The sequence below is a fragment of the Brassica napus genome, chromosome A2 (genome assembly GCF_020379485.1).
Source record: "Brassica napus cultivar Da-Ae chromosome A2, Da-Ae, whole genome shotgun sequence".
Taxonomy (NCBI): Eukaryota; Viridiplantae; Streptophyta; class Magnoliopsida; order Brassicales; family Brassicaceae; genus Brassica; species Brassica napus.
In genome coordinates this window covers 15,697,614-15,725,376 of record NC_063435.1, presented here as the reverse complement: position 1 = coordinate 15,725,376, position 27,763 = coordinate 15,697,614, and the positions used below count along the sequence as shown (strand labels likewise).

Below are 27,763 nucleotides of genomic sequence, written 5' to 3'. Positions count from 1 at the left end.
GTATTATAGTCATGTTTTATCATCATGATATTTGAGGTTATTAATTAATAGCTATATACTAACAATAGATATTAACAAATTCTACTGATAACATCATAATTAGATTTATCTTATATTTAGTTTATGATTTTAATGTCTAATATTATAGCCATGTTTTCTGATTCTTTTTGGAAATATTGATCTAAATTCAGATTATTACCAATATTAATATTATAATTAAGTTTATCTTTTATTTAATTTATGATTTTAATGGTTAATATTAGAGTCATGTATTGTAATATTAAATTTAATAATAAAGTTAAAGCATCATTGACATTTATATGTTTTAGACTATAAAATGAATATTTATGCTAAATATTGTATATATTTTGAATATAAATAATCATATTCGTAAATAAAGTAGTTTGTATTTATACATGACAAACATCAAAATAACAAATGAATTTATGCTAATAATGAATTTATCCGTAAAATTACAAATGTTTACAAAATGATATATTTGAAACCAAAATAGTAAATATTACATAAAAGATAAAATGAAAATTAACTAAAAAAAGCATGAAAAACTAGGATTCAAACAGTAAATAACATTTAAATTTGAAATATAATAAACGTAATGTAAATATAATCTAAGAATACAGAGATAATGTTTTGTAATTTATTATCTTGTATTTTTTTTGTCTCACTGTTTTTAAAATCTAAATTGTAGAGAATATATAATGTTTGTTAACTACTGTTATTTTGTTGCTGTTTTGTGCGTTGTGATTGTTTATAATCTTTTTAGTGCTAGTGGATTTTTTTCAGTCCACAATTACAATAAATGTTTAGTTTCAAATACAAGTTTCCTAATTTGGTTATTACTATAGAGGGGATTATGATCCAAAATCTACATCCTATAAATATAACTATGAAACAAAAGAACACAATTTAATGCATTGATTAGCAATATGAATATTAAATATTAAATTGTAATTTGTATCCGATGAAGATGCAATCCACTGTTTTAGGTCTAATAGTGACCTTTTTTGGTGGTGGTACCGCAAATTTTACCAAACACCTCCACACTTTGAAGTATTTATACGAAGGTAAATTACCTTTCCATAATTATATGGAGTTTTGCGAGTTACTTTGTGTGGAATTTTGTTGAGTTATTTTTTTTGTCTCACTGTTTTTAAAATCTAAATTGTAGAGAATATATAATGTTTGTTAACTACTGTTATTTTGTTGCTGTTTTGTGAGTTGTGATTGTTTATAATCTTTTTAATGCTAGTGGATTTTTTTCAGTCCACAATTACAATAAATGTTTAGTTTCAAATACAAGTTTTCTAATTTGGTTATTACTATAGAGGGAATTATGATCCAAAATCTACATCCTATAAATATAACTATGAAACAAAAGAACACAATTTAATGCATTGATTAGCAATATGAATATTAAATATTAAATATTAAATTGTAATTTGTATCCGATGAAGATGCAATCCGATTAGCAATATGTTTTGTATCCGATTAGCAATATGTTTTAGGTCTAATAGTGACCTTTTTTGGTGGTGGTACCGCAAATTTTACCAAACACCTTCACACTTTGAAGTATTTATACGAAGGAAAATTACCTTTCCATAATTATATGAAGTTTTGCGAGTTACTTTGTGTGGAATTTTGTTGAGTATATAACTACCCCCCCCCCCCCCCCCCCCCCCCCTCCACACTTTGAAGTATTTATACGAAGGAAAATTACCTTTCCATAATTATATGAAGTTTTGCGAGTTACTTTGTGTGGAATTTTGTTGAGTATATAACTACTACCCCCCCCCCCCCCCCCCCCCCACATGTTTTGGGGTACCCATATTCTTGCAACATTGCATTCATCATCTCTTTTAAAGTTCGATTTTTATGTCCAACAACTCCTTTAGATTCATGTTAAATGGTCAAGAAACATCCCTGCAACTATGATTGCTGAAAGTGTTACAAAATAGTGACCTTTTTTGGTGGTGGTACCGCAAATTTTACCAAACACCTCCACACTTTGAAGTATTTATACGAAGGAAAATTACCTTTCCATAATTATATGAAGTTTTGCGAGTTACTTTGTGTGGAATTTTGTTGAGTATATAACTACCCCCCCCCCCCCCCCCCCCCACGTGTTTTGGGGTACCCATATTCTTGCAACATTGCATTCATCATCTCTTTTAAAGTTCGATTTTTATGTCCAACAACTCCTTTAGATTCATGTTAAATGGTCAAGAAACATCTCTGCAACTATGATTGCTGAAAGTGTTACAAAAGACAAGCGGACACAATCTTATGTTGCTCAAAGAGGTCCTTACTGGCTACACCGTGTGCTGAGTGGAGAAAGGATACACGGTTAAGCGGTAGCAATGTTAAGTTTTTCCTCCTTTACTTTCTCCTGTTATGGTAACCTACTGGTATGGTGGTTGTTGTTATGCTTTTTACGTTATCTTTCGTATTTGAACTGGTTGGGTGGCCGAGGTTCTCAACCAGTTCAATTAATTAATTTAATTCTTAGATATTATAGATATAATCAAATTTTACAGAATTTAGAAGAAACGATAATAAAAACAATTACTGTTTTCTAAGTCTTCTTCACAGGATAACGAATATAAATACGAACGTTGGAACAAAAAAGGATTTAATTTTGTTACAATGAGCCAAGTCGCGACACAGTATATGAAAGCTCAGTTTTTAAAGAGAAGAAATAACATTTTTGAGACAGTATCAGCTGATTAAATTACTCTCGACTCCGGTTTTCCCCGGTTTACCTCTTTTTTCTCCCGGTTTAAGATTTAATTTTTGAGGTTGGATCTGTGCTTAAACAAGGGGAAACAAAAGGTTGTGTTTTTGCTCAATGGAAGGGAAGAAGCTTCCCTTGTGGTTGTGTGGTACCACTTCTCATCATTGCACAGAACTCCTCAAAGTTTATTCTCCCATCCTGTATCACAGTACTCATCAATACAAGGTTTCAAGAACCAATTAAATGATTTGATTTAGGATGTGTCTTACATTGTCGGTATCAACTTCAGATATAACTTCTTTGATGCTAGCTTCATCTCCCATTCCATACTCCTTCATGGCACTTTCCAACTCATCTCTAGTTATGTGCCTGTTTGTATATCATTACCAAAAGATAACACCATTAACAATATACCTCATGGTAACTACTACACATTCCAACATTGATTTGTAAATTTTACCCGCTGTTGTCTTTATCAAAATGTTGGAATGCTTTGTATACATGCTCATCTCGATCCAGTTTGTATCGATGCATTGTCGCAGAGATAAACTCAAAGTAGTCGATTGTTCCATTTCCATCCACATCAGCCTGCAAAAGTTATATAATCATATCATGTGGAGAAGTAAAAAATTAAAAAAGAAAAGAAGATGCTGAAGATAATAAATAACTCACAGCTTCCATGAGTTGCTTCACTTCAGTTTCAGAGAGTTTAGAGCCAAGCCTAGTTAGCCCTGTTTTCAGTTCTTCGTATGTGATTGTACCGCTTTTGTCGGTATCCATGTTGGCAAACATGGTCTTGAGACCTTTGATTTCCTCTTCTGATAGACTCTCCGCGATAACCTGCAAACCAAGAAGATGCACAATTAGTAAAAGGAAAGCTGCTTTAGAAACAAAATTTGAGCAAGTTGTTTTACCTTAAGGGCTAGCTTCTTAAGCTTGTTCATGGCTCGGAACTGCTTCATACGAGACAACACAGCACTATCAATAGGCTTGTCTGGTGCTTCTCCGCCTTTGATCCAAGGATGTTCTATAAAAGCATAACGTTTGCTACACATTAGTTAAGCACTACTAGTAGCTAGGAGAAATGTATACTCATGCCTTCTAATATTGAGAAAAAAGGGTATTCAGATTGTCTTACCAAGAACCTGGGCAGCAGTGATTCGTCTCCTGGGGTCTTTGGTAAGCATCTTCCTGACAAGATCTTTCGCACTCTCAGAAATAGAAGGCCATGGCTGGCTTTCAAAGTCAATTTCACCTTTTACAACCTCATCAAATATTCCTTTCTCATTTTCTACAATACATAAAACATTTTAATTACAGATCAAACCTCAAGAAGAGGAAATATCAAGGAATCTTGATTTAGCTTAAAAGGTTTTTCTTACCAGCCCAGAAAGGAGGTACACCGCTGAGTAGGATGTAAAGGATAACACCAGCACTCCAAATGTCAATTTCCTTCCCGTAACTACGCCTTAATACTTCAGGAGCAACGTAGTAAGCACTCCCCACTATATCCCGGTAAACTTTTCCTGTAAGTTATTGGTTTTCACATCAATGAAATGAATATAAGAATCAAACTAACTAAAATGGAACGCAATCTGTATAATTAGTAGATGACAAAAAAAAAAACAAGCGACCAGGTTTGCTCACATATGAAGCAAAACAAAAACATTCATGACAATCTTATAAACATCCAAACATTGGAATGCCAAAGCTATCAAATACCTTAAGACTCTTAGTGATCCAATATACTAAGAAAGACGTCTAAAAAGGTAATCTTTATATGCACTGGAACATAGATGATACTTGTGAAGAAAAGGATAAGTCTTATTAAAGATTCAAAACATAACAATTAAAGATGTATCTTTCAGACTCTTAAGTGATTCACTAAAAGATCAATGTCCTAAAAAGCTCAACTATCTATATGCATTTACCAAAACCAAAACTCGTAGAGATGATTCTTTCAAAGAAAAGAAAAGAGAATCTCACCTTCTTCAATGAAAACAGACAACCCGAAGTCAGTTGCCTTAAGCATAGCATTCTCCTCTTTACTGGAGAGCAAGAAATTCTCAGGCTTGAGATCTCTATGAACGACACCCATGAAATGACAAATCTGAACAACATTCACAATGGACCTAATGATCCCAGCAGCAGCTCTCTCGGAGTAATGTCCCTGAGCTATAATCCTATCGAACAACTCACCACCCGCACACAACTCCATCACCAAATGCACAGACTGTCTATCCTCATAAGCACCCTTGATCTCGACAATGTTGGCTTGTCCGGACAAGTACTGCATTATCTGAATCTCTCTCTTCACATCCTCCTTGTCTTGCTTGCTGATCAGCTTCCTCTTCAAGATGGACTTGCAGGCGTAAGTGTTTCCCGTGGAGATCTCTCTGCACCTGTACGTTATCCCGAACTGCCCTCGGCCTAGCTCTTTCCCCAAGCTGTAGAATTTTCTTATGTCTTCGAAGGGTTTGCCTAGTATGGTGTCTGGATCTCGGACGGTCGCCGGCGGGGCTGAAATCTGGTGGTGGGTCGGTGGAGTTTGGGGTTTCCGGTGCTCCGGGACGACGTGGGTTTGTGCTGGAGTGATCGGAGTTGAGGGTTTTGCGGCGGTTTCTTCCTGCCGGTGTTTACTGCTGAGGCAACCCATTTGCTAAAGCTGAGATCTTTTTTTTTCTTGAAGGAGAGAAAGAAGACAGATCGGGAAAGTCTAGAGATTGTGATGGAGGAAGAACGTTCGATGAGTTGTATATCTTTGACTGTTAGAAATTAATGTCTTTTTGTCAATTTCGCTGAAATTACTCCGAGAATATATATCTTAGTATTAAATTTAAGTTGTTCAAAAAAAAAAAAATTAGATTTAAGTTTATTATGTACAAGAGACGATGAAAACATAACTAATTGTTTTTGGGGAAATTGGGAATAAATGCCATTCTGAAAATGCTTTTGCTCCTTTAAACATTAGCATTAATTTGTCGGTTTTGATATAATTTTTATAATAATAAAAATAATTATTATAAATTATATAGAGTTCAGAAAAATATGAAAAAACAATAAATCATGAGAATATTTTATATGTTTTAATATAAAAATAATAATTTTCAAAAACAATTTGGATTTGTTGATCTAGAATTGTTAGAATGTATATTATAACTCTTTTTTGTTTACAATAGATTCCAAACCCGTTAGCCACTTCGGAAAAACTGAATCAACATAAATTATAGCATAAGACAGATTTCGAGCACTATGTATCAGCTTATCCGTCATTGTGTTTTTTGCCGTTGGATAGAGAAAGTCCCAAAAAAAATTCCTTACATCACAAGAATTCTTTCATATGTGTAGTAAACGCCGACCACTCTATAGGTGTAGATACCATCTTCACAGGTTGAGAATAGTCAATTGCGAACACACCTCTGAGTTATGAATGGTTTTCATGCACTCCATTGCCTAAATCAGAGCTTCACATTCAGCATGTAAAGGTTACAGACTCCTTCGGATGTTCACGACTCCCATCATAGTATCAATAGATCCTTTCTTCCTATAAAACCATCCTTGTCCTCTAAAAATATATTGTTCTTTACATGCTCCATCAATATAACACCAATTGGCATCATTTAAAATTTGATTCCTATGCAATTCCAAAAAGAGTCGGATTGAGGTTCCTTAATTTGAGATTCAGTCCACAGAGCACCTTCAATTTATGCCTTTCTTAGAATATCCGGTTTTATTTTTAAAAATCTTATAATTACGATTTTTCTAAATATACTACAATATCCATGGAAAATAGCTTAAGTCCGGTTCTTTTGGAAATCTCCAAAATAGATAGTCCATATATTAATAAACACTGATGGACTAGGGACAATCCATGGATGAGATGGAATATTTGAAATCAGCCAAGTCTGAAACGCTGGAGGACATTCAAAGAGAACATGATTAATTGATTCTTCTTCAGCTCCACATATCTGATATTGCATGTCACATTTGAAACCACGAGATCGTAGATTTTTTGTAAACGGTAAGGAGATGACCTGCCAAACAAAATGTGTAATTTGGTGAGCATTGTAGCTTCCATAAATCTCGACCAAAGATTTTGTATCTGGACCAAAATATCTTTGTTGAGATCCTAAATCAGGATAAAGTTTTTCCACACTATGTGATGACTTAACAGTATACCAACCATGATCAGTAAAATGATATCCATATGACTCCTGTTTTGGATATCGACTGATGGACAGACTCCGTATAATACTCACATCATCCTGGTGAATATATGCATTAAGCAAATTCAAATTTCAGGATAGATCAGTTGGATTAATTAAATCATTCGTTTTAAGTAACGGGTTCAAGAATTGATTCTGAGATTTTGATAATGCTGACCTCGGGCGAGGAGCAAGGATCCAGGGATCATTCCCTACGGAAATACTTGAACATGTTTCCACTCTTTTGATTAGCCCTTTTTTAACCAGAGATCGAGCTGAAGTTATACTTCTGCATCCATAAGATTGAGAGTAAGACTTAATTGGATTCAAAGGATCTGATTTCCTATAATATATTTTCTTTAAAAAGATAACTCTTTGAAAAGAATAAAATAAGTGTTCTAACTTGTCATCAATATTTATAAAATTTAGTATTTGTATTTTAAACTCTTTTCTATGATCTATCTAGATTTAGAATATGTATGTCTTAGTTCTAACCAAAACGCTTTGCTATTTATAACATACAATATATATTCAAATCTTTTTACTTTATTGTAAAAAAAACTAGAAACATTTACTTCTGTTATATCCTCTAATCTATCATATATCATAGATAAAACCTCTATTTCTTACATTTTATGATATGTTCTAGAAATGTTAGAATTTATATTATAACCTTGTGTTTGTATTCTATCTGATCTAGAATATATATCTATATTTTCAGTTATTTATTTTTTAAATCGGAAAAAATCTATGAAGCAATCTTAACTAATTTTATTAAAATTTATCTTGTTCTTGACGTAAAGCTACACTGAATGACGTTGAATTCATCTTTTTTTTATTCAACGATTTTCTTCCTTTCTTCTTCTTCCTTATATCTTGCTTATCAAATCAAATGGTCATATGGTGTTTGGAGACGGGATGCCAATAACGAGTGAAGGTTCATTGTTGATAAGGAACAGTTAAAGAGGCAGATTACTCACCTTGGAAGCGAGTAGTACGTTAGAGCAATTAAATATGATGGTTTTGGAAGATTTTGGAATGGACCAGAGGATTGTTATTGCTGAGTTGAGTTATTTTCCAAGTTCTCTTATCAGTAACTTAGGAGTTCCCCCAGTTGTTATTTCGAATGATCAACAAGCTAGCATCTTTATTGGATATACGAAGAAGAATTTGTACATCTACTTGTGTGTGTTGTTTGCGAGTATGGTTGAGAATTGAACAAAAAATTTGATCTGAATAAGGAGCCTTCTGACTCAAGTCAAGTTGAAGATGATGGTAATGTTAGGGAAAATCATGACGAATTTTGCTATTCGCCAAAGATGAATGAAGATTTAAAAGGCAAGGACAAATACACTAATGTTCACGGTCATTATGGTGCTGATGGCTTAGGTTCAGAAACCAAGGAATACCATGGAAATCAAGGTGATTATTGGTTGGCTGATTGTGTAAAGAAGGAGCAAGCTTTCGAAAGTAATGACTACCGAAAGAAACTGTGGAAATTTATGCTATGATATATAAATTTGATTACAAGGCTGTAAAATCTACAAGAAGATGGTGGTCCTTTCTGTAAAGATCGCAATTGTCGATGGAGTCTTCGTGCATAATGTTTAGTTGGATCTACAAGCTACATAATTAATAAGTGTGTGTCCGAACATACTTGTGCTCCTTCAAATAAAAGCACATATGGCAAAACAGATTCTGTGAAAACAATTGGAAACTTGATCATGCATAAATACGAAGGTGTCAAAGAATGGCCAAAACCGAACGAAATTATACAGTTTATGCGCAAGGAGTATGGTTGTGAAATTTCTTATTTTCAAGCTTGGAAATCTCGTGAGTATGCAGTCTCAGCATTAAGAGGAATGCCATAGAAAAGTTTTGGTAAAATACCAAAATACTTATATATGCAAAAGAAGTTAACCTGGTATGCATACTCACTACACAACTGAGACTGGTGGTAGATTCAAGTATTTGTGTCTTTCACTCGGTCAATATGTGAGAGGGTTCTACAAGGCAATTCAGAGGGTGATTGTAGTAGATGGTACTTTTTTTAAAGTAAATACAAAGTAGTTCTACTTGTTTCTACAGCCATAAATGATAACTCAAATCTTTATCCAATTGCATTTGGGGTCGTTGATTCAGAGAATGACAATTCATGGGAGGTGTTTTTTCTTGCAGTTGAAGATTGTTATTGGTGATGATCTTGGTTTATTATAAATTATAATTTCTATCTATAATTTATATATTTTAAGTTTTGTATAATTTTATTTAAATATGTATTGGTATGTCTCACATTTGTTTAAATTTATTTTTAAAAGTTAAAAAACTGAAACGGAGTAATACATCGTCTAACATGTCTCTCGCATTGGTCACATTTTGTTTTTATAATTTTTTTTATCACAATTCATAGGGCTGAGCAAAATATCCGGATCCCAAGAACCGAACTGAACCTAAAATAGCACCGAACATAAACCAAAAAATGATTAAATACCTTAATGGATCCAAAATTTTAATATCCAAAGAACTGGATTCAAACCTGACTCGAACCAAATATTTTGGGTACTCTAAAATGATCAAAACACCAGAAATATCCAAAATGCCCAATTGTTCTCCATCCAAATATCCAAATAGAATCAATTTTTATGTTAAGTTTAGGTATTTACATTTACACTATTTAAATTTATATGTTTTATACTCCTTCCGTTTCATTTTAATTGACGCCTTACATTTGTGCAGATAGATTAAGAAAATATTTAATTTTGTATATTTTTTAAATATAAATATCATTACATGTACACATAACCACATTTCAACCAATAGAAAAATATATTATCATATAAAGTTAATAAATTTTACATTGAAATTCTAAAAAGACACTACTTTGAAACGAAAAAGTTTATTCTACAACAACAATTAAAAAGAAACGGAGGGAGTATTATTATTTAACTTTTGGATTTTTGAGGATTTACGGTATATTTTGATTTTTATATTATTTACATAATTGAAAGGGATAATCCAAACCAGACCCGCAATGTTCCGAATAGCGTTTAGATCTCTAGCCCTAAAACCCTAAAATTCAAATAAACCCAAATCAAACCCGAAAGGATACCCGACCAAAATATATACGATTATGTTTTTAATTTAGTTAATAATAATATAAAATTATGTGTTGATATATTTCATCATGCTATATTTTAGAGTGTTTATTTATTAATACTAATGGGTTAGGTGAAAATATGTTATTATATAATATTTTAAGAATATTTAACCTATAAGAAAATTGGGTCCAAAATGTATTTCTTTTTAAACATTTAAGCTTGTAGTAAATATTATACATTGTTGTCTTATTGTGAGATCATATTAATTATTTATTAAGAAAGTAATTAAGTTACTATACTCCAATCTTTTTTAAAAATTATATATCATTTATATTATTAAAACTGAATTATAAATAGAACTAAACTTCTTTTCAACAAGCTATTACATTAATTGCATTTTCATTTTTCACTTGGTTTAACAATTTCATTAAATATATTACCTTAATCATCATTAATTATATATATATATAAAATATATATATATATATATTTTTTTTTGTCATCAATTTATACAGGTTCATACTGACTCTGTAAACCAAATCAGGAGATCTGCATCCATGTGAACGATGAAAGACGATTGCTTCCAAACACTGCGTGCGAGGCTGTCCGCCTTTGAGTTTTGTGTTCTTGGTAAATAAATGATCTCTGATTTGAGGACACTTCCTTTGAAAGTTTTGATATCTTCCAAATAACTTGCAAAAGCTGGCCATTCTTCTCGTTGGTTCTGAAACTATCTCCACCAATTGAGAACAATCCGTTGTAAATGTAACTTGGTACTCTCTTAAGTTCCTCATACATTCCATTGCCCATAGTAGCGCTTCCATCTATGCATGAAGAGGAGAGAGAGTAGCCTTAACATTTCTTGCCCCGATCAACCCATCAAAACCCAGTGTATTGAACCAACCTTGTCGAGAGAAAATATCAGTCCCTTTCCAAGAACCATCTGTAAAACACCATCTTCCTGATATTGAGGATACATATGGTATCTCTGTATATGAGGTACTGCCCTCTGTGCGCTCAATATATGTGCCGCAGCCTAAAGTGTAAATTATGTTTCTGCCAATTTGAGCGTATATGTGGGATCAATGTCAAGATTGCTAAAGACTTTGTTATTCCATCCTTTCCAAATATACCATAGGATCCATACAAACTGATGATCATCGATCTGCGGGTGAATTCACCAAAAAAGATGATCCATATTTGTAAAGATGGAACTTGTTGGGAACACGGCTGGATTTGAAGGTATCGTAGAAGGGATCCAACCTGAAGTACTGGAGGGCACTCAAAAAAACACATGGTTTATTAATTCCTCACCGGCTCCGCATCTGGCACAATATATATCCCCTTGTATCCCTCTCGCTCTGATATTTTTTCCTAACTGATATACAACCTGCCACTAATTTCCATAAAAAAAAATGTTTTATTTTTGGGGGGTGCCGTATTGTCCAACAAAAAGCCTTTAAGACATCAACTGTGGGACCAAACATTATCGGTGGTTTTTCCTTGTCTGGATAAACCCGTTCTATCTGATACCCTGATTCAACCGTGTATTTCCCGTTTTGTGTGAAATGCCAACCATGTCTGTCTACCATATGATTCCTGCTCAGTGGTATACTTTTTATAATTTTTACATCATGGGGATCAACCAAATCCTGAATTGCATGCGAGTTCCAAGTTCGCGAAGTGGAATCAATGAGAGAGTCCAATGTAAGGTCTGAGTATAGATTATGTTGGTTTTTGTTTGCTGGTCTCGGGTGAGTGGTTGGGAGCCATGGATCACTCCATACAGATATAGATGATCCCGATCCCACCCTTTTGATTAGTTCTTTGCTTACCAGAGATCTAGCAGATACTATGCTCCGCATAATGACAGAGAATATGAGTGAATCGGTTCCAGGGGTGAGGCGTTCCTATAATACCGACCTTTGAAAAATCTAGAAAATAATGTGTGGTGCTTATCTATCAGTCGCCATAACTGCTTACCGAGCATTCCTGTGTTAAAATCAGTAATATCTTTAAATCCCAAACCTCCTTCATCCTTATTTACACAAACTTTATCCCATGATTTCTAGTGCATAGCTCTTGTACTTCCCTTGGACTCCACCAAAATTGGGCTACCGCACTTGTCAGTTTCTTTACAGTTGTCTTAGATAAACGATATGATTTGGTAATGCCTTGACCACTAACCTATGATCTCTCTCTCTTGCTTTGTTTTTCTATTTGTTTTCTTTGTTTACTTTCATTCTGAATAATGGCACATGTTTAGCCTTTGCATTTAGGTCCTGCGAATCTTGTGAGTCTGTTTTTGTTTCAAGTCCCATGAAGGGCATAGCTTCATTGGAAATTATATGTCCCTTATAATCATATTGTATTCTTTACCCTAGATCAATTAACAAATAAATTTTCTTCAAAAGAAAATCCTAAAATTTTCCTTTGTAAAACTTTGTCTTCTCTTGCCTTGTTAGACCAGTATCCCCAAGGCCATAATCTTGTGTTGAATCACGAGCCTTCCATCTCTCGTGCCGTGCACTTCAATCCATAATCATCTTCATTACTTCCATCCAGTCGGTTATATTGGTTGATTATATCTATTAGAAAAACCACTCCTATTGTTGGATCGACCATCTCTTTGGTCCACACAGTTTTCTGAGCTTTTTATAGCTTCGGCTTACATGATACATCATTTCTGGTATCAGAGCTGAAGTTTCTTCGGCACCAGGTTATTTCTATTCCTTTTTATTACGACTCTTAGTTGTTCATTGTTATTTGCATTCATAAATCTAAACCCATAAAACCGTATTGTTCTTTCTCATAGAGTTTTCTTTCGTGCAATACTTGTAAAAAGTAAACCAAAGAAAAGTATTGTGTTCATCTTTTTCATCATTTATCTTCGTGTTATCATAAAAAAAAAGTTTAGAGAAAGCAAACTTTTCATTTCCTAATTTGCACTACTTAAAACATGTTTTCCTTTTATAACTTGTTAGTATCTCAAAGAAAAGCAAGGGAATAAACAGTTTTGTAGTCAAGTGATTTAAGTAGGGGTTATTGGTTGTTGTATTTTAATGGATTTGAAAATCCGAACTAAATCTTGTGTTATTGGTTCTGTGATTTTCAAATCTGTATTAAAATCAGGTTTTATTGGTTTAATGATTCATAAATTCTATATCAAATCAAGTGTTATTCAATCGTACGGATTTACTAATATATTTGATTTTATAATGGATTTGAATAGATTTGTTTGGATTTTTTAGTTAAAAATACAAAGACTCAAATCCGGGGGAAAACCTCCGGATTTGCATATTTTATTTGGATTTATAAATACTATATGGATTTCTAAATCAATCAAAATATATAAACCAATAACACCTCATAAGTAGGGGTTATTGGTTGTTGTATTTTAATGGATTTGAAAATCCGAACTAAATCTAGTGTTATTGGTTCTGTGATTTTCAAATCTGTATTAAAATCAGGTGTTATTGGTTTAATGATTCATAAATTCTATATCAAATCAAGTGTTATTCAATCGTACGGATTTACTAATATATTTGATTTTATAATGGATTTGAATGGATTTGTTTGGATTTTTTAGTTAAAAATACAAAGACTCAAATCCGAGGGAAAACCTCCGGATTTGCATATTTTATTTGGATTTATAAATACTATATGGATTTCTAAATCAATCAAAATATATAAACCAATAACAATACGTAATACTTTTGTATTTTACAAAAAGATGACCAAATCCGACTCAGAGAAGAAGAGTTTTCCAATATGAGTACGGTAAAAAGAAGAGTTGGATTTCACACCTCAGACAAGAGGACAACATAACCAGAATCAAGATGAAAATCATATTAAGTTGGGTGCACTAAGTTTTGCCGGAAAGGTTGATCCAGAAGGTTTCCTTGATTGGGAAAGAGAATGGAACATATCTTTGACTATATCAACCACTCTGGTCCAAAGAAAGTAGAATTGTGGGAACCAAAATTCACACTGTCGATTTCCGTTTAAATAAGGAAACTAAGAAAACCCTAGTTTCCCAGAGGACCCGGATATCTGTTAATTACCACACGTCAAGCAATCAGAACACGAGAATAACAACGATAAAAATAAGAAATCGAAAGGAGAGCAAAGTAGATCTTATTCCGAATCTGCGTATGAGCGTTACAATAAGGTATAAGCCTGGGCTCGAGAGCTGTCGGCGAGATTCCTAGTTCTAGCAACCCTAAGACGGCTAAACCTAATTGAGTCGCAGCTCGAAATAACAAAAACGGAAAATTGCCTAAATTGCTCTAAGTGCTAAGTTTGCTCTGAAAAAATCCTCTCCCTCTGCTCCTCGCCTAGGACTCCTTATATACTAGCTCCAAGGTCGGTTTACGATTTTACTCTTCTGCCCTTAAGCCGTCATAGCATAAAAATGGAGATATTCCATTTTTCCCGATCTTCACAATTATCTTCAAAACTTCCGTATTTATCCGCGGAAACTTGACATTTATCCTTCCTCGTGGGCCAAGCGTGAACCATGCTGTGGTTCACGGGCTTTTGATTAGGAAAAATCGTAGGATGGGCCTCGAGTCGTGTTTTAGGTCCCTTTGGGCCGTCTTCCGACTCGACACGTTTACTACGAGTTTTCCGCGGTTTCTAATCGAAGTTTTGATCGATGGATTAGAATAGCGGGAAACATGGACTGAGCTTGCCACGGTCTTCGGGAGATAGCATTCGAAGGTTTGACGAAAATGCAAGGACTGGTGTCGTATCGCTGTTCGGAAAGGTTCAATCGCTACACCGCGACCGAACTTTGGCTCGAGCCCGGTCGCTACGTAGCGACCGAACGGGAGGAGCGCTCGGTCGCTACGTAGCGACCGAGCTTTGGCTTGAGCTCGGTCGCTACGTAGCGACCAAGCGGGACGATCGCTCGGTCGCTACGTAGCGACCGAGCTTGGCTGAGCTCGGTCGCTACGTAGCGACTGAGCTGGGCGATCGCTCGGTCGCTACGTAGCGACCGAGCTTTGGCTCGAGCTCGGTCGCTACGTAGCGACCGAGCGGGACGATCGCTCGGTCGCTACGTAGCGACCGAGCTTTGGCTCGAGCTCGGTCGCTACGTAGCGACCGAGCGGGACGATCGCTCGGTCGCTACGTAGCGACCGAGCTTTGGCTCGAGCTCGGTCGCTACGTAGCGACCGAGCGGGACGATCGCTCGGTCGCTACGTAGCGACCGAGCTTTGGCTCGAGCTCGGTCGCTACGTAGCGACCGAGCGGGACGATCGCTCGGTCGCTACGTAGCGACCGAGCGGGACGATCGCTCGGTCGCTACGTAGCGACCGAGCTTTGGCTCGAGCTCGGTCGCTACGTAGCGACCGAGCGGGACGATCGCTCGGTCGCTACGTAGCGACCGAGCTTGGCTGAGCTCGGTCGCTACGTAGCGACCGAGCGGAACGATCGCTCGGTCGCTACGTAGCGACCGAGCTTTGGCTCGAGCTCGGTCGCTACGTAGCGACCGAGCGGGACGGACGTTCGGTCGCTGCGTAACGACCTGTTTCGAGCTTTCGTCGGACATCTCGATTCTTTCTTTCGCCAAGCTTTTTCGTAAGGAAGAATCTATTTCGAAAAGTACTCTTCGGAGAAACTCTTATTTTCTTCTTCGGACGTTTTGAATGTTAAATTTGTCGTAACCGTTTTTGACCCCAACAGTTAGCCCCCCAGCCCGTTAGAGTTGTGACTCTAGCGGGTGGATAGATGACTTTGACAAGGTTAAGTATATTGGACGAAATTTACATTTAAAACTCCGCGAAAAAAAGTTGTCGAGGCGACGTTCCGAACCCATACTTCTATAAGTAGTGAGCTCTTGTCATTCATTTTCTTCACACCTTTCCTTCTTCATTTCTTCAAAAACCTCTCTAGTTTCATAACTTTCCTTTCAACATGTCTTCCTCCCAAGGTGATAAGAAGGATTCCGACGTCGAGATGGGTGAGGCCACTTCTCCGGCTCCGATTCCAACTTCTCCGGCGGAAGTGCCGGCTTGTGTTGCCGGTCATCTTTCTTTCCGAGAGAAACTAGTTCGTCGCCAAGCCGAGAAAGGATTGGCTCAGACTGGCTCCGAGTTTCCGTCTTCCTCCGAGCAGGTCGTTGCCCCGTGTCATGGGACCGACGTCGCGGCTCCTCTCCCGCAAGTCCTACCTGCGGGATCTTCCACGACTCCGATCCTTGTCGAGGACAAGGGAAAGGCCGCTGACTCTATGCCTCCGCCTCCAGCCAGAAAAGAAATCGTTCTGGCATTGCGTGCTCCTAGCGCTGTCCAGGCTACTCAGCCTAAGAGTCGGAAGAGGAAACTGGCCAAGAGCGGTGACGGGGAGACTTCGCAGCGAGGTGGGTCGAGCCTAGCATCGGGACTTCGTGGAAAGGTTTGTTTCTTGTTTGAATTCTCGATCGTCTGTCGTGCATTCTCTTTACGGACTTAGTCTTAGGAATTTTTTCCGTTCGCAGTTCATATCGTTGATCGATGGGATGATCAGCGAATGTGGTTCTGAGACCAGTCGTCTTTCCGGGGAGTTGGTGGAGCTTCAGGGCAGATGGTCCGAAACCGAGGCTATGTTGACGGCTGTCGAGGACTCTCACTCTGCGAAAGTGTCGAAGCTCGAGGTTGCGATAGGAGAGCTTGAGAGGGACCTCGGGAAGACGGCGAGTTCCTTGCTTAAGGAAAAGAAGGCCAGGAAGGCCAAATCCTCGGAGGTGCGTCGACTCCAGCGTCAGATCGAGAGTGACGCTGGACTAGCGCGCCGCGGGATCCAAGAGGCTACGGATGCCCTTCGTGCGGAGTTTCAGGCTCGCTTGGCGAAGATTTCCGCTTCCCTGGGATCTCCTCGAGTGTATCCGGAGCAGGGATTTCGCTTTGGCGACGATTGAGGGCGGGATGGCCGTGGTTCGGTCGTTCCAAAGTGAGACTCCCCCGACCTTGGAGGCCGAAGAGGCCCGACTGTCCGGCTGCAAAGGAGATATGGCGGCCGAGGATGGAGATTTGGTCTCATCCTGGCCGACCTAAAATCCGCTTGCTTCCTTCCGACGTGTTCAGAAGACCCAGAGGGGAAAGATCCGATGGTCGGAGAGAATGGAAGCGACGCGGCTCCAGGCTCGGACGAGGCGGCGGGTGAAGAGGGGGCGTAAGTTCTGAGGGTGACTTGGGTTAAATCTCTTGCGAGAGATTTTTTTTTTTTTATGTCTTTATGTTTCGGCCTTGAATGGCCTTGTTTGTATTTCGGGACTGGCCGTGTGTGGCTTTGAATCCCTGCCGCTCTGCGGCTTTATAATATGATAATCGGATAATGCTTTTTATGAATTTGTGAATAGTGGGGAGGAAGGTGATGAGTTGTCGTCTCATATCCTTCTTCGATTGTGAGATGTTTTATTCGAGACCTGTTTCGAGAGTTCTTCCGCGAGATGTGAACTCTGCGGGGGTGCTGAAGGTATCGAACGTAACATAGAGGCGTGGTTTAAGAATCTCTTATCTTTCGATATCATGCCTTTGAGATGTTAGAGACCAGTGCGCTGGGTTTAGGGCAAGACCTAGGTTTACTTTCGGTTTAAGGATTGTGCGGTGACTAACCGGCTATCGTTTTTCCTGTCGCGATTTCTTCCTGATTCGTATCGATGTAAAGTCCGCGAAAAGTTCTCGGCTTATACGACTTGTTTGATACGAATCGAGCATCTCTCCGGAGACCGGAAGTGCTGGACCAAAATTTCGGATTTCTTTTATAGCGCTATTATCCTTGTGTCGGATGTAAGAGAGTCATCTTCATGAGATGGCTATGTCTGTTTAGGACGTTTGTGAGTTCGATGTGATCAGCATCGGACTTGGTGGCGTGTGCCGTTGTTTTGATTAATTTGCGCAAAATAAATGTTAATGTGTGCATATATGTGTCTTTTTGTGGAGATTTCGTTTGCTCGGAAGAAACCATCTTTGAGGCATCTTTTGCGACGTCTCGCGATGCTAAAGGTTTGATTCTCCCAAGCGGCCGACTAATCTCCGAAGACCTTGTTGCGATTTCACGGGTGAGGATGTTTTGATAAGTCGAAAACACCAAGAGTGCGGTAAGAAGTTTTTCGATTTTTTGGGAGTATACGAGTATACGTATCCACTCCCCCCTTTTTTTAATGAGGGGGGACAGCTGAATTTGCCTTTCGGCAAACTGCCTACGTACTCCTTGCGGAGATCAAGCCGTCTCGTAGTTCAGTGATTGCGAGTTGGTTCGTTTAGTGATAGTATTTTTTGAGATGCATCGCATTCCAGGTTCTAGGGATTTTTACGCCCTGCATGTTGGCTATTTCGTAGGAACCTGGTCGGACGACTTTTTCGATTTTATAGGGACCTTCCCAGTTTGCTCCGAGTTTTCCCGCGTTTCGTTCAGCGGTGTTTTGGAAACTTTGCGAAGGACCAGATCTCCCTGACGATTCCGTACGTTGGAATCATAGTATCTTGCAGCGGCGTGCTGGTAGTTTTGAATTCGGATGAGCGCTCGATCCCGGCGTTTATTAATGAGGTCAAGATCGTCCAAGAGCATAGCATTGTTGAGTTCCTCTCGTTCGGGTAAGAACCTTCTTCGAACACCGGGAAATTCTACTTCCGCGGGAATTATGCACTCCGTGCCGTATACCAAGGCGAAGGGAGTTTCTCCCGTTGCTCGCCTTGGGGTGGTACGGTGAGACCAGAGGACTCCCTCGAGTTCGTCGGCCCATCTGCCTTTTTTGGCCTCCAAGCGTTTCTTCAGTCCGTCGAGAATGGTCTTGTTGATTGTTTCAGCCTGTCCGCTGCACTGCGGATATCTGGGAGTTGACTTGTTGAGTCGTATCTTCCACTTTTCGCAGAATGCCTCGAATCGGGTGGAAATGAATTGAGACCCGTTATCGGTTATGATTTCATAAGGAACTCCATGCCTACAGATGATGTTTCTCCATACGAAATTCTCGACTTGGACGTCTTTTATACTCGCGTACGAGTCCGCCTCTACCCATTTTGAGAAGAAATCGGTAAGGACTAGAAGGAAACGCTTTTGCTTTGAATTATGCAGAGGTCCGACAATATCCATGGCCCAGCGCATAAAGGGATAGGGCGATGTGATGGAGGAAAGAACTTCGGCCGGTTGTCGGATAGTTGGCGCATGCCTTTGGCATTTTTCGCATTTTCGTGCGAATTTCTCGCAATCTCCGATCATTGTTGGCCAATAGTATCCGTGGCGTTTGATTTTCACGGCTAGTGATCTTCCGCCGGAATGGTTGCCGCATGAGCCGGAATGTATTTCCTCCATCACTTTCCTCGCCTTTTCTCCTTCCAGGCACGTCAAGAGTGGTCCGGAGAATCTCCACTTGTAGATTTCGCCGTCCACTGTTACGTAGCGTGCGGCTTGTGTTCGGATCTTGCGAGCTGACCATTTTTCGGCGGGCAGTTGCCCGTCGATAATGTAGTCTCGAATCGTCTGAAGCCATGGGGTATCACAACCGTAATCGGATTGCTCCGATGGTGGTGGTATCGTAATCTCTTCTTCCTCGTCGTCTTGACCCTCTATGAGATTGACAACGACTGGCGGTCCGATACTCGGATGTTCGATGAATTCGACCGGAATTACCCTTTTGAGTCCTGGATCGGAACTTGATGCTAAGGCCGCGAGGGCGTCCGCCTGGACATTCTCGGAACGGGGGATCCGGGTAAGGGCGAAACAGTCGAAGTCTTGAGCTAGACCTTGGACCAGTTTGAGGTACGCGTCCATCCGTTCGTCTCTGGCTTCATATTCTCCGCTGAATTGACTGGCCACTAACTGGGAGTCGCAGTAAGCGTGGAGATTACGTATTTTTAAGCCGTGAGCCAAACGTAGACCTGCGATCAATGCTTCGTATTCGGCCTCGTTGTTTGAGGCATGGAATTCCAGTCTGAACGATTGTTCCAGGATCTCGCTCGTTGGAGATGTGAGACGGATCCCGATACCCGATCCTTGCTTGGATGAGGATCCGTCGACGTGGAGGAGCCAGGTGGAATTTGGTTCTTCGTTGGTTATTGCTCCTGCTGGAAGTTCGACCAAAAAGTCTGCGAGCACTTGTGACTTTGCGCTCGTCCTTGGTCGGTATTCGATGTCATACTCGCTCAACTCGACCGCCCACTTGGCCAATCGGCCTGATTGACTTGGGCTATGCAAAATTGTCCGTAAGGGAAAAGTCGTTAGGATAACAATCGTGTGGGATTGGAAATATGGTCGTAGTTTTCGGGCCGATGTTACGACCGCGCATGCCAATTTTTCCATCAACGGATACCTAGATTCGGCATCGAGCAAGGTTTTGCTTATGTAAAAAATAGGTCTCTGTTCCCCGCGTTCTTCCCTGATCAGGACTCCGCTTACGGCTGTTGCCGATACCGCGATGTATAAGAATAAAGGCTCCCCTTCCACGGGTTTTGCGAGGACTGGAGGAGTAGCTAAATAACGCTTCAGCTGTTGGAAGGCGTTTTCGCACTCTTCCGTCCATTCGAACTTTTTATTCCCTCGCAGGACGTCGTAGAAGGGCAGGCACTTATCTGTTGATCGTGAAATAAATCGGTTAAGTGCTGCGATTCTGCCGGTCAGTCTTTGGACTTCCCGTTTATTCTTCGGCGAAGCCATCTCGATTAGAGCGTTGATCTGTTTTGGATTTGCTTCGATACCGCGGTTGGTCACCAAGTAGCCGAGGAATTCTCCTGATGCCACGGCGAATCTACATTTCGTCGGGTTGAGCTTCATGTTATGGGAGTTTAGTTGTGCAAAGCATTCTTCGAGATGTGACACGTGATCTCTTGCTTTGAGGGATTTGACAAGCATGTCGTCGATATAAACTTCCATCGTTTTTCCGAGTTGTTTGGAGAACATTCGGTTCACGAGTCGTTGGTAAGTTGCTCCAGCGTTTTTGAGGCCGAAGGGCATTACCTCATAACAATAGGTTCCGCGATCGGTAATGAACGCAGTCTTCTCACGATCGTCGGGATTCATCCTAATTTGATTATAGCCTGAGAAAGCATCCATGAAGGATAAGAGTTCGTTGCCCGCCGTTGCTTCTACCAATCGATCGATATGTGGTAGAGGGAAGCTATCCTTTGGACATGCCTTGTTTAGGTCGGTAAAATCTACGCAAACTCGCCATTTCCCGTTTTTCTTTTTGACTACTACGGGGTTGGCGAGCCAGTCCGGGTATCTTACCTCTGTTATCGACCCAACTTTAAGCAGTTTTTCGACCTCATCGTTTACCGCGGTAGCACGTTCGGGTCCCAGCTTCCGTCTTTTCTGTTTGACGGGTTTGAATGTTGGATCGATATTCAGCTCGTGACATGTTATGTTAATGTCAATCCCTGGCATATCTTCCGCAGCCCATGCGAAAGTGTTAAGGTTCTTTTTAAGACAGGTTATGAGTTCTGTCTTTAGAGGCTCGTGGAGATTGGCTCCAATCTCGACGCAGCGTTCTGGGAAGGCTTCGTCGAGACAGATTGTTACCACGGGTTCACAAGTTGGCTCGCGTTTTTCGTCTAGAGCTGCGAAGATACGAGATTGCCAGAAGAATTCCGCTGAATCCTGACTTCGCGTATCTTTGCTGGAGGTCTTTTTCTCCGCTCTCTTAGGAGCAATTTCGTGGATCGGTCTCTTTCGTTTTAGTTCCGCGGCGAAACAGACCTGTGAAACTCTTGGATTTCCCCAGATTACCTCGACTCCGTTGGGGGTCGGGAACTTGAGGCAAAGATGGTAGGTTGATGGGATTGCGCGCATGGTGTTCAGCCATGGCGTTCCCATGATAACGTTGTAAGATGCGGGGCGGTCAACGACTAGAAACTCTGTGATGTTTGTCACGGTTCCGGCTTTGACAGCGAGTCTAATCGATCCATAGGCCATGGTCGTTTCCCCCGAAAGCCGGTATCGATACCGGCCGAGCTTCCGGTATCGATTAGTACTCTAGCGACGTCGATATCTCGAATTGTCAACTCGATAACAAGGAGATCGTTCCGAGGTTTGGCTCGATCGACCGTTTCTCCCCCCTTGAACGAGATGACATTCGCGCACGTCGAATCCCGCATGTCGTTCCTGATCGTTGAGTGGTTTTTGCGGGTTAGATTGATCCGTAAGTCCCCCTCCTTCTAGCGCCAAACTGTGGGAACCGAAATTCACACTGTCGATTTCCGTTTAAATAAGGAAACTAAGAAAACCCTAGTTTCCCAGAGGACCCGGATATCTGTTAATTACCACACGTCAAGCAATCAGAACACGAGAATAACAACGATAAAAATAAGAAATCGAAAGGAGAGCAAAGTAGATCTTATTCCGAATCTGCGTATGAGCGTTACAACAAGGTATAAGCCTGGGCTCGAGAGCTGTCGGCGAGATTCCTAGTTCTAGCAACCCTAAGACGGCTAAACCTAATTGAGTCGCAGCTCGAAATAACAAAAACGGAAAATTGCCTAAATTGCTCTAAGTGCTAAGTTTGCTCTGAAAAAGTCCTCTCCCTCTGCTCCTCGCCTAGGACTCCTTATATACTAGCTCCAAGGTCGGTTTACGCTTTTACTCTTCTGCCCTTAAGCCGTCATAGCATAAAAATGGAGATATTCCATTTTTCCCGATCTTCACAATTATCTTCAAAACTTCCGTATTTATCCGCGGAAACTTGACATTTATCCTTCCTCGTGGGCCAAGCGTGAACCATGCTGTGGTTCACGGGCTTTTGGTTAGGAAAAATCGTAGGATGGGCCTCGAGTCGTGTTTTAGGTCCCTTTGGGCCGTCTTCCGACTCGACACGTTTACTACGAGTTTTCCGCGGTTTCTAATCGAAGTTTGATCGATGAATTAGAATAGCGGGAAACATGGACTGAGCTTGCCACGGTCTTCGGGAGATAGCATTCGAAGGTTTGACGAGAATGCAAGGACTGGTGTCGTATCGATGTTCGGAAAGGTTCAATCGCTACACCGCGACCGAACTTTGGCTCGAGCCCGGTCGCTACGTAGCGACCGAGCGCTCGGTCGCTACGGGAGCTTGAGCTCGGTCGCTACGTAGCGACCGAGCGGGACGATCGCTCGGTCGCTACGTAGCGACCGAGCTTGGCTGAGCTCGGTCGCTACGTAGCGACCGAGCGGGCGATCGCTCGGTCGCTACGTAGCGACCGAGCTTTGGCTCGAGCTCGGTCGCTACGTAGCGACCGAGCGGGACGATCGCTCGGTCGCTACGTAGCGACCGAGCTTTGGCTCGAGCTCGGTCGCTACGTAGCGACCGAGCGGGACGATCGCTCGGTCGCTACGTAGCGACCGAGCTTGGCTGAGCTCGGTCGCTACGTAGCGACCGAGCTTTGGCTCGAGCTCGGTCGCTACGTAGCGACCGAGCGGGACGATCGCTCGGTCGCTACGTAGCGACCGAGCTTTGGCTCGAGCTCGGTCGCTACGTAGCGACCGAGCGGGACGATCGCTCGGTCGCTACGTAGCGACCGAGCTTGGCTGAGCTCGGTCGCTACGTAGCGACCGAGCGGGACGATCGCTCGGTCGCTACGTAGCGACCGAGCTTGGCTCGAGCTCGGTCGCTACGTAGCGACCGAGCGGGACGGACGTTCGGTCGCTGCGTAACGACCTGTTTCGAGCTTTCGTCGGACATCTCGATTCTTTCTTTCGCCAAGCTTTTTCGTAAGGAAGAATCTATTTCGAAAAGTACTCTTCGGAGAAACTCTTATTTTCTTCTTCGGACGTTTTGAATGTTAAATTTGTCGTAACCGTTTTTGACCCCAACAGTTAGCCCCCCAGCCCGTTAGAGTTGTGACTCTAGCGGGCGGATAGATGACTTTGACAAGGTTGAGTGTATTGGACGAAATTTACATTTAAAACTCCGCGAAATAAAAGTTGTCGAGGCGACGTTCCGAACCCATACTTCTATAAGTAGTGAGCTCTTGTCATTCATTTTCTTCACACCTTTCCTTCTTCATTTCTTCAAAAACCTCTCTAGCTTCATAACTTTCCTTTCAACATGTCTTCCTCCCAAGGTGATAAGAAGGATTCCGACGTCGAGATGGGTGAGGCCACTTCTCCGGCTCCGATTCCAACTTCTCCGGCGGAAGTGCCGGCTTGTGTTGCCGGTCATCTTTCTTTCCGAGAGAAACTAGTTCGTCGCCAAGCCGAGAAAGGATTGGCTCAGACTGGCTCCGAGTTTCCGTCTTCCTCCGAGCAGGTCGTTGCCCCGTGTCATGGGACCGACGTCGCGGCTCCTCTCCCGCAAGTCCTACCTGCGGGATCTTCCACGACTCCGATCCTTGTCGAGGACAAGGGAAAGGCCGCTGACTCTATGCCTCCGCCTCCAGCCAGAAAAGAAATCGTTCTGGCATTGCGTGCTCCTAGCGCTGTCCAGGCTACTCAGCCTAAGAGTCGGAAGAGGAAACTGGCCAAGAGCGGTGACGGGGAGACTTCGCAGCGAGGTGGGTCGAGCCTAGCATCGGGACTTCGGAAAGGTTTGTTTCTTGTTTGAATTCTCGATCGTCTTTCGTGCATTCTCTTTACGGACTTAGTCTTAGGAATTTTTTCCGTTCGCAGTTCATATCGTTGATCGATGGGATGATCAGCGAATGTGGTTCTGAGACCAGTCGTCTTTCCGGGGAGTTGGTGGAGCTTCAGGGGAGATGGTCCGAAACCGAGGCTATGTTGACGGCTGTCGAGGACTCTCACTCTGCGAAAGTGTCGAAGCTCGAGGTTGCGATAGGAGAGCTTGAGAGGGACCTCGGGAAGACGGCGAGTTCCTTGCTTAAGGAAAAGAAGGTCAGGAAGGCCAAATCCTCGGAGGTGCGTCGACTCCAGCGTCAGATCGAGAGTGACGCTGGACTAGCGCGCCGCGGGATCCAAGAGGCTACGGATGCCCTTCGTGCGGAGTTTCAGGCTCGCTTGGCGAAGATTTCCGCTTCCCTGGATCTCCTCGAGTGTATCCGGAGCAGGGATTTCGCTTTGGCGACGATTGAGGGCGGGATGGCCGTGGTTCGGTCGTTCCAAAGTGAGACTCCCCCGACCTTGGAGGCCGAAGAGGCCCGACTGTCCGGCTGCAAGGGAGATATGGCGGCCGAGGATGGAGATTTCGGTCTCATCCTGGCCGACCTAAAATCCGCTTGCTTCCTTCCGACGTGTTCAGAAGACCCAGAGGGGAAAGATCCGATGGTCGGAGAGAATGGAAGTGACGCGGCTCCAGGCTCGGACGAGGCGGCGGGTGAAGAGGGGGCGTAAGTTCTGAGGGTGATTTGGGTTAAATCTCTTGCGAGAGATTTTTTTTTTTTTTATGTCTTTATGTTTCGGCCTTGAATGGCCTTGTTTGTATTTCGGGACTGGCCGTGTGTGGCTTTGAATCCCTGCCGCTCTGCGGCTTTATAATATGATAATCGGATAACGCTTTTTATGAATTTGTGAATAGTGGGGAGGAAGGTGATGAGTTGTCGTCTCATATCCTTCTTCGATTGTGAAATGTTTTATTCGAGACCTGTTTCGAGAGTTCTTCCGCGAGATGTGAACTCCGCGGGGGTGCTGAAGGTATCGAACGTAACATAGAGGCGTGGTTTAAGAATCTCTTATCTTTCGATATCATGCCTTTGAGATGTTAGAGACCAGTGCGCTGGGTTTAGGGCAAGACCTAGGTTTACTTTCGGTTTAAGGATTGTGCGGTGACTAACCGGCTATCGTTTTTCCTGTCGCGATTTCTTCCTGATTCGTATCGATGTAAAGTCCGCGAAAAGTTCTCGGCTTATACGACTTGTTTGATACGAATCGAGCATCTCTCCGGAGACCGGAAGTGCTGGACCAAAATTTCGGATTTCTTTTATAGCGCTATTATCCTTGTGTCGGATGTAAGAGAGTCATCTTCATGAGATGGCTATGTCTGTTTAGGACGTTTGTGAGTTCGATGTGATCAGCATCGGACTTGGTGGCGTGTGCCGTTGTTTTGATTAATTTGCGCAAAATAAATGTTAATGTGTGCATATATGTGTCTTTTTGTGGAGATTTCGTTTGCTCGGAAGAAACCATCTTTGAGGCATCTTTTGCGACGTCTCGCGATGCTAAAGGTTTGATTCTCCCAAGCGGCCGACTAATCTCCGAAGACCTCGTTGCGATTTCACGGGTGAGGCTGTTTTGATAAGTCGAAAACACCAAAAGTGCGGTAAGAAGTTTTTCGATTTTTTGGGAGTATACGAGTATACGTATCCACTCCCCCCTTTTTTTAATGAGGGGGGACAGCTGAATTTGCCTTTCGGCAAACTGCCTACGTACTCCTTGCGGAGATCAAGCCGTCTCGTAGTTCAGTGATTGCGAGTTGGTTCGTTTAGTGATAGTATTTTTTGAGATGCATCGCATTCCAGGTTCTAGGGATTTTTACGCCCTGCATGTTGGCTATTTCGTAAGAACCTGGTCGGACGACTTTTTCGATTTTATAGGGACCTTCCCAGTTTGCTCCGAGTTTTCCCGCGTTTCGTTCAGCGGTGTTTTGGAAACTTTGCGAAGGACCAGATCTCCCTGATTGAACCTACGATTCCGTACGTTGGAATCATAGTATCTTGCAGCGGCGTGCTGGTAGTTTTGAATTCGGATGAGCGCTCGATCCCGGCGTTCATTAATGAGGTCAAGATCGTCCAAGAGCATAGCATTGTTGAGTTCCTCTCGTTCGGGTAAGAACCTTCTTCGAACACCGGGAAATTCTACTTCCGCGGGAATTATGCACTCCGTGCCGTATACCAAGGCGAAGGGAGTTTCTCCCGTTGCTCGCCTTGGGGTGGTACGGTGAGACCAGAGGACTCCCTCGAGTTCGTCGGCCCATCTGCCTTTTTTGGCCTCCAAGCGTTTCTTCAGTCCGTCGAGAATGGTCTTGTTGATTGTTTCAGCCTGTCCGTTGCACTGCGGATATCTGGGAGTTGACTTGTTGAGTCGTATCTTCCACTTTTCGCAGAATGCCTCGAATCGGGTGGAAATGAATTGAGACCCGTTATCGGTTACGATTTCGTAAGGAACTCCATGCCTACAGATGATGTTTCTCCATACGAAATTCTCGACTTGGACGTCTTTTATACTCGCGTACGAGTCCGCCTCTACCCATTTTGAGAAGAAATCGGTAAGCACTAGAAGGAAACGCTTTTGCTTTGAATTATGCAGAGGTCCGACAATATCCATGGCCCAGCGCATAAAGGGATAGGGCGATGTGATGGAGGAAAGAACTTCGGCCGGTTGTCGGATAGTTGGCGCATGCCTTTGGCATTTTTCGCATTTTCGTGCGAATTTCTCGCAATCTCCGATCATTGTTGGCCAATAGTATCCGTGGCGTTTGATTTTCACGGCTAGTGATCTTCCGCCGGAATGGTTGCCGCATGAGCCGGAATGTATTTCCTCCATCACTTTCCTCGCCTTTTCTCCTTCCAGGCACGTCAGGAGCGGTCCGGAGAATCTCCACTTGTAGATTTCGCCGTCCACTGTTACGTAGCGTGCGGCTTGTGTTCGGATCTTGCGAGCTGACCATTTTTCGGCGGGCAGTTGCCCGTCGATAATGTAGTCTCGAATCGTCTGAAGCCATGGGGTATCACAACCGTAATCGGATTGCTCCGATGGTGGTGGTATCGTAATCTCTTCTTCCTCGTCGTCTTGACCCTCTATGAGATTGACAACGACTGGCGGTCCGATACTCGGATGTTCGATGAATTCGACCGGAATTACCCTTT

General features: G+C 41.8%; 1 protein-coding gene across 1 annotated transcript; it reads right to left on the bottom strand.

Moving 5' to 3' along the window:
• Positions 1–2,571: 2,571 nt before the first annotated feature.
• On the bottom strand, positions 2,572–5,534 carry LOC106396407 (calcium-dependent protein kinase 21). The gene is made up of 8 exons (XM_013836790.3): positions 4,739–5,534; positions 4,135–4,278; positions 3,891–4,043; positions 3,667–3,779; positions 3,425–3,592; positions 3,213–3,340; positions 3,022–3,121; positions 2,572–2,950 (listed from the first exon to the last, which is right to left on the bottom strand). Exons 1-8 carry the CDS (start codon positions 5,406–5,408, stop codon positions 2,864–2,866), a joined length of 1,563 nt encoding a protein of 520 aa, XP_013692244.2. The 5' UTR covers positions 5,409–5,534; the 3' UTR covers positions 2,572–2,863.
• Positions 5,535–27,763: the final 22,229 nt, after the last annotated feature.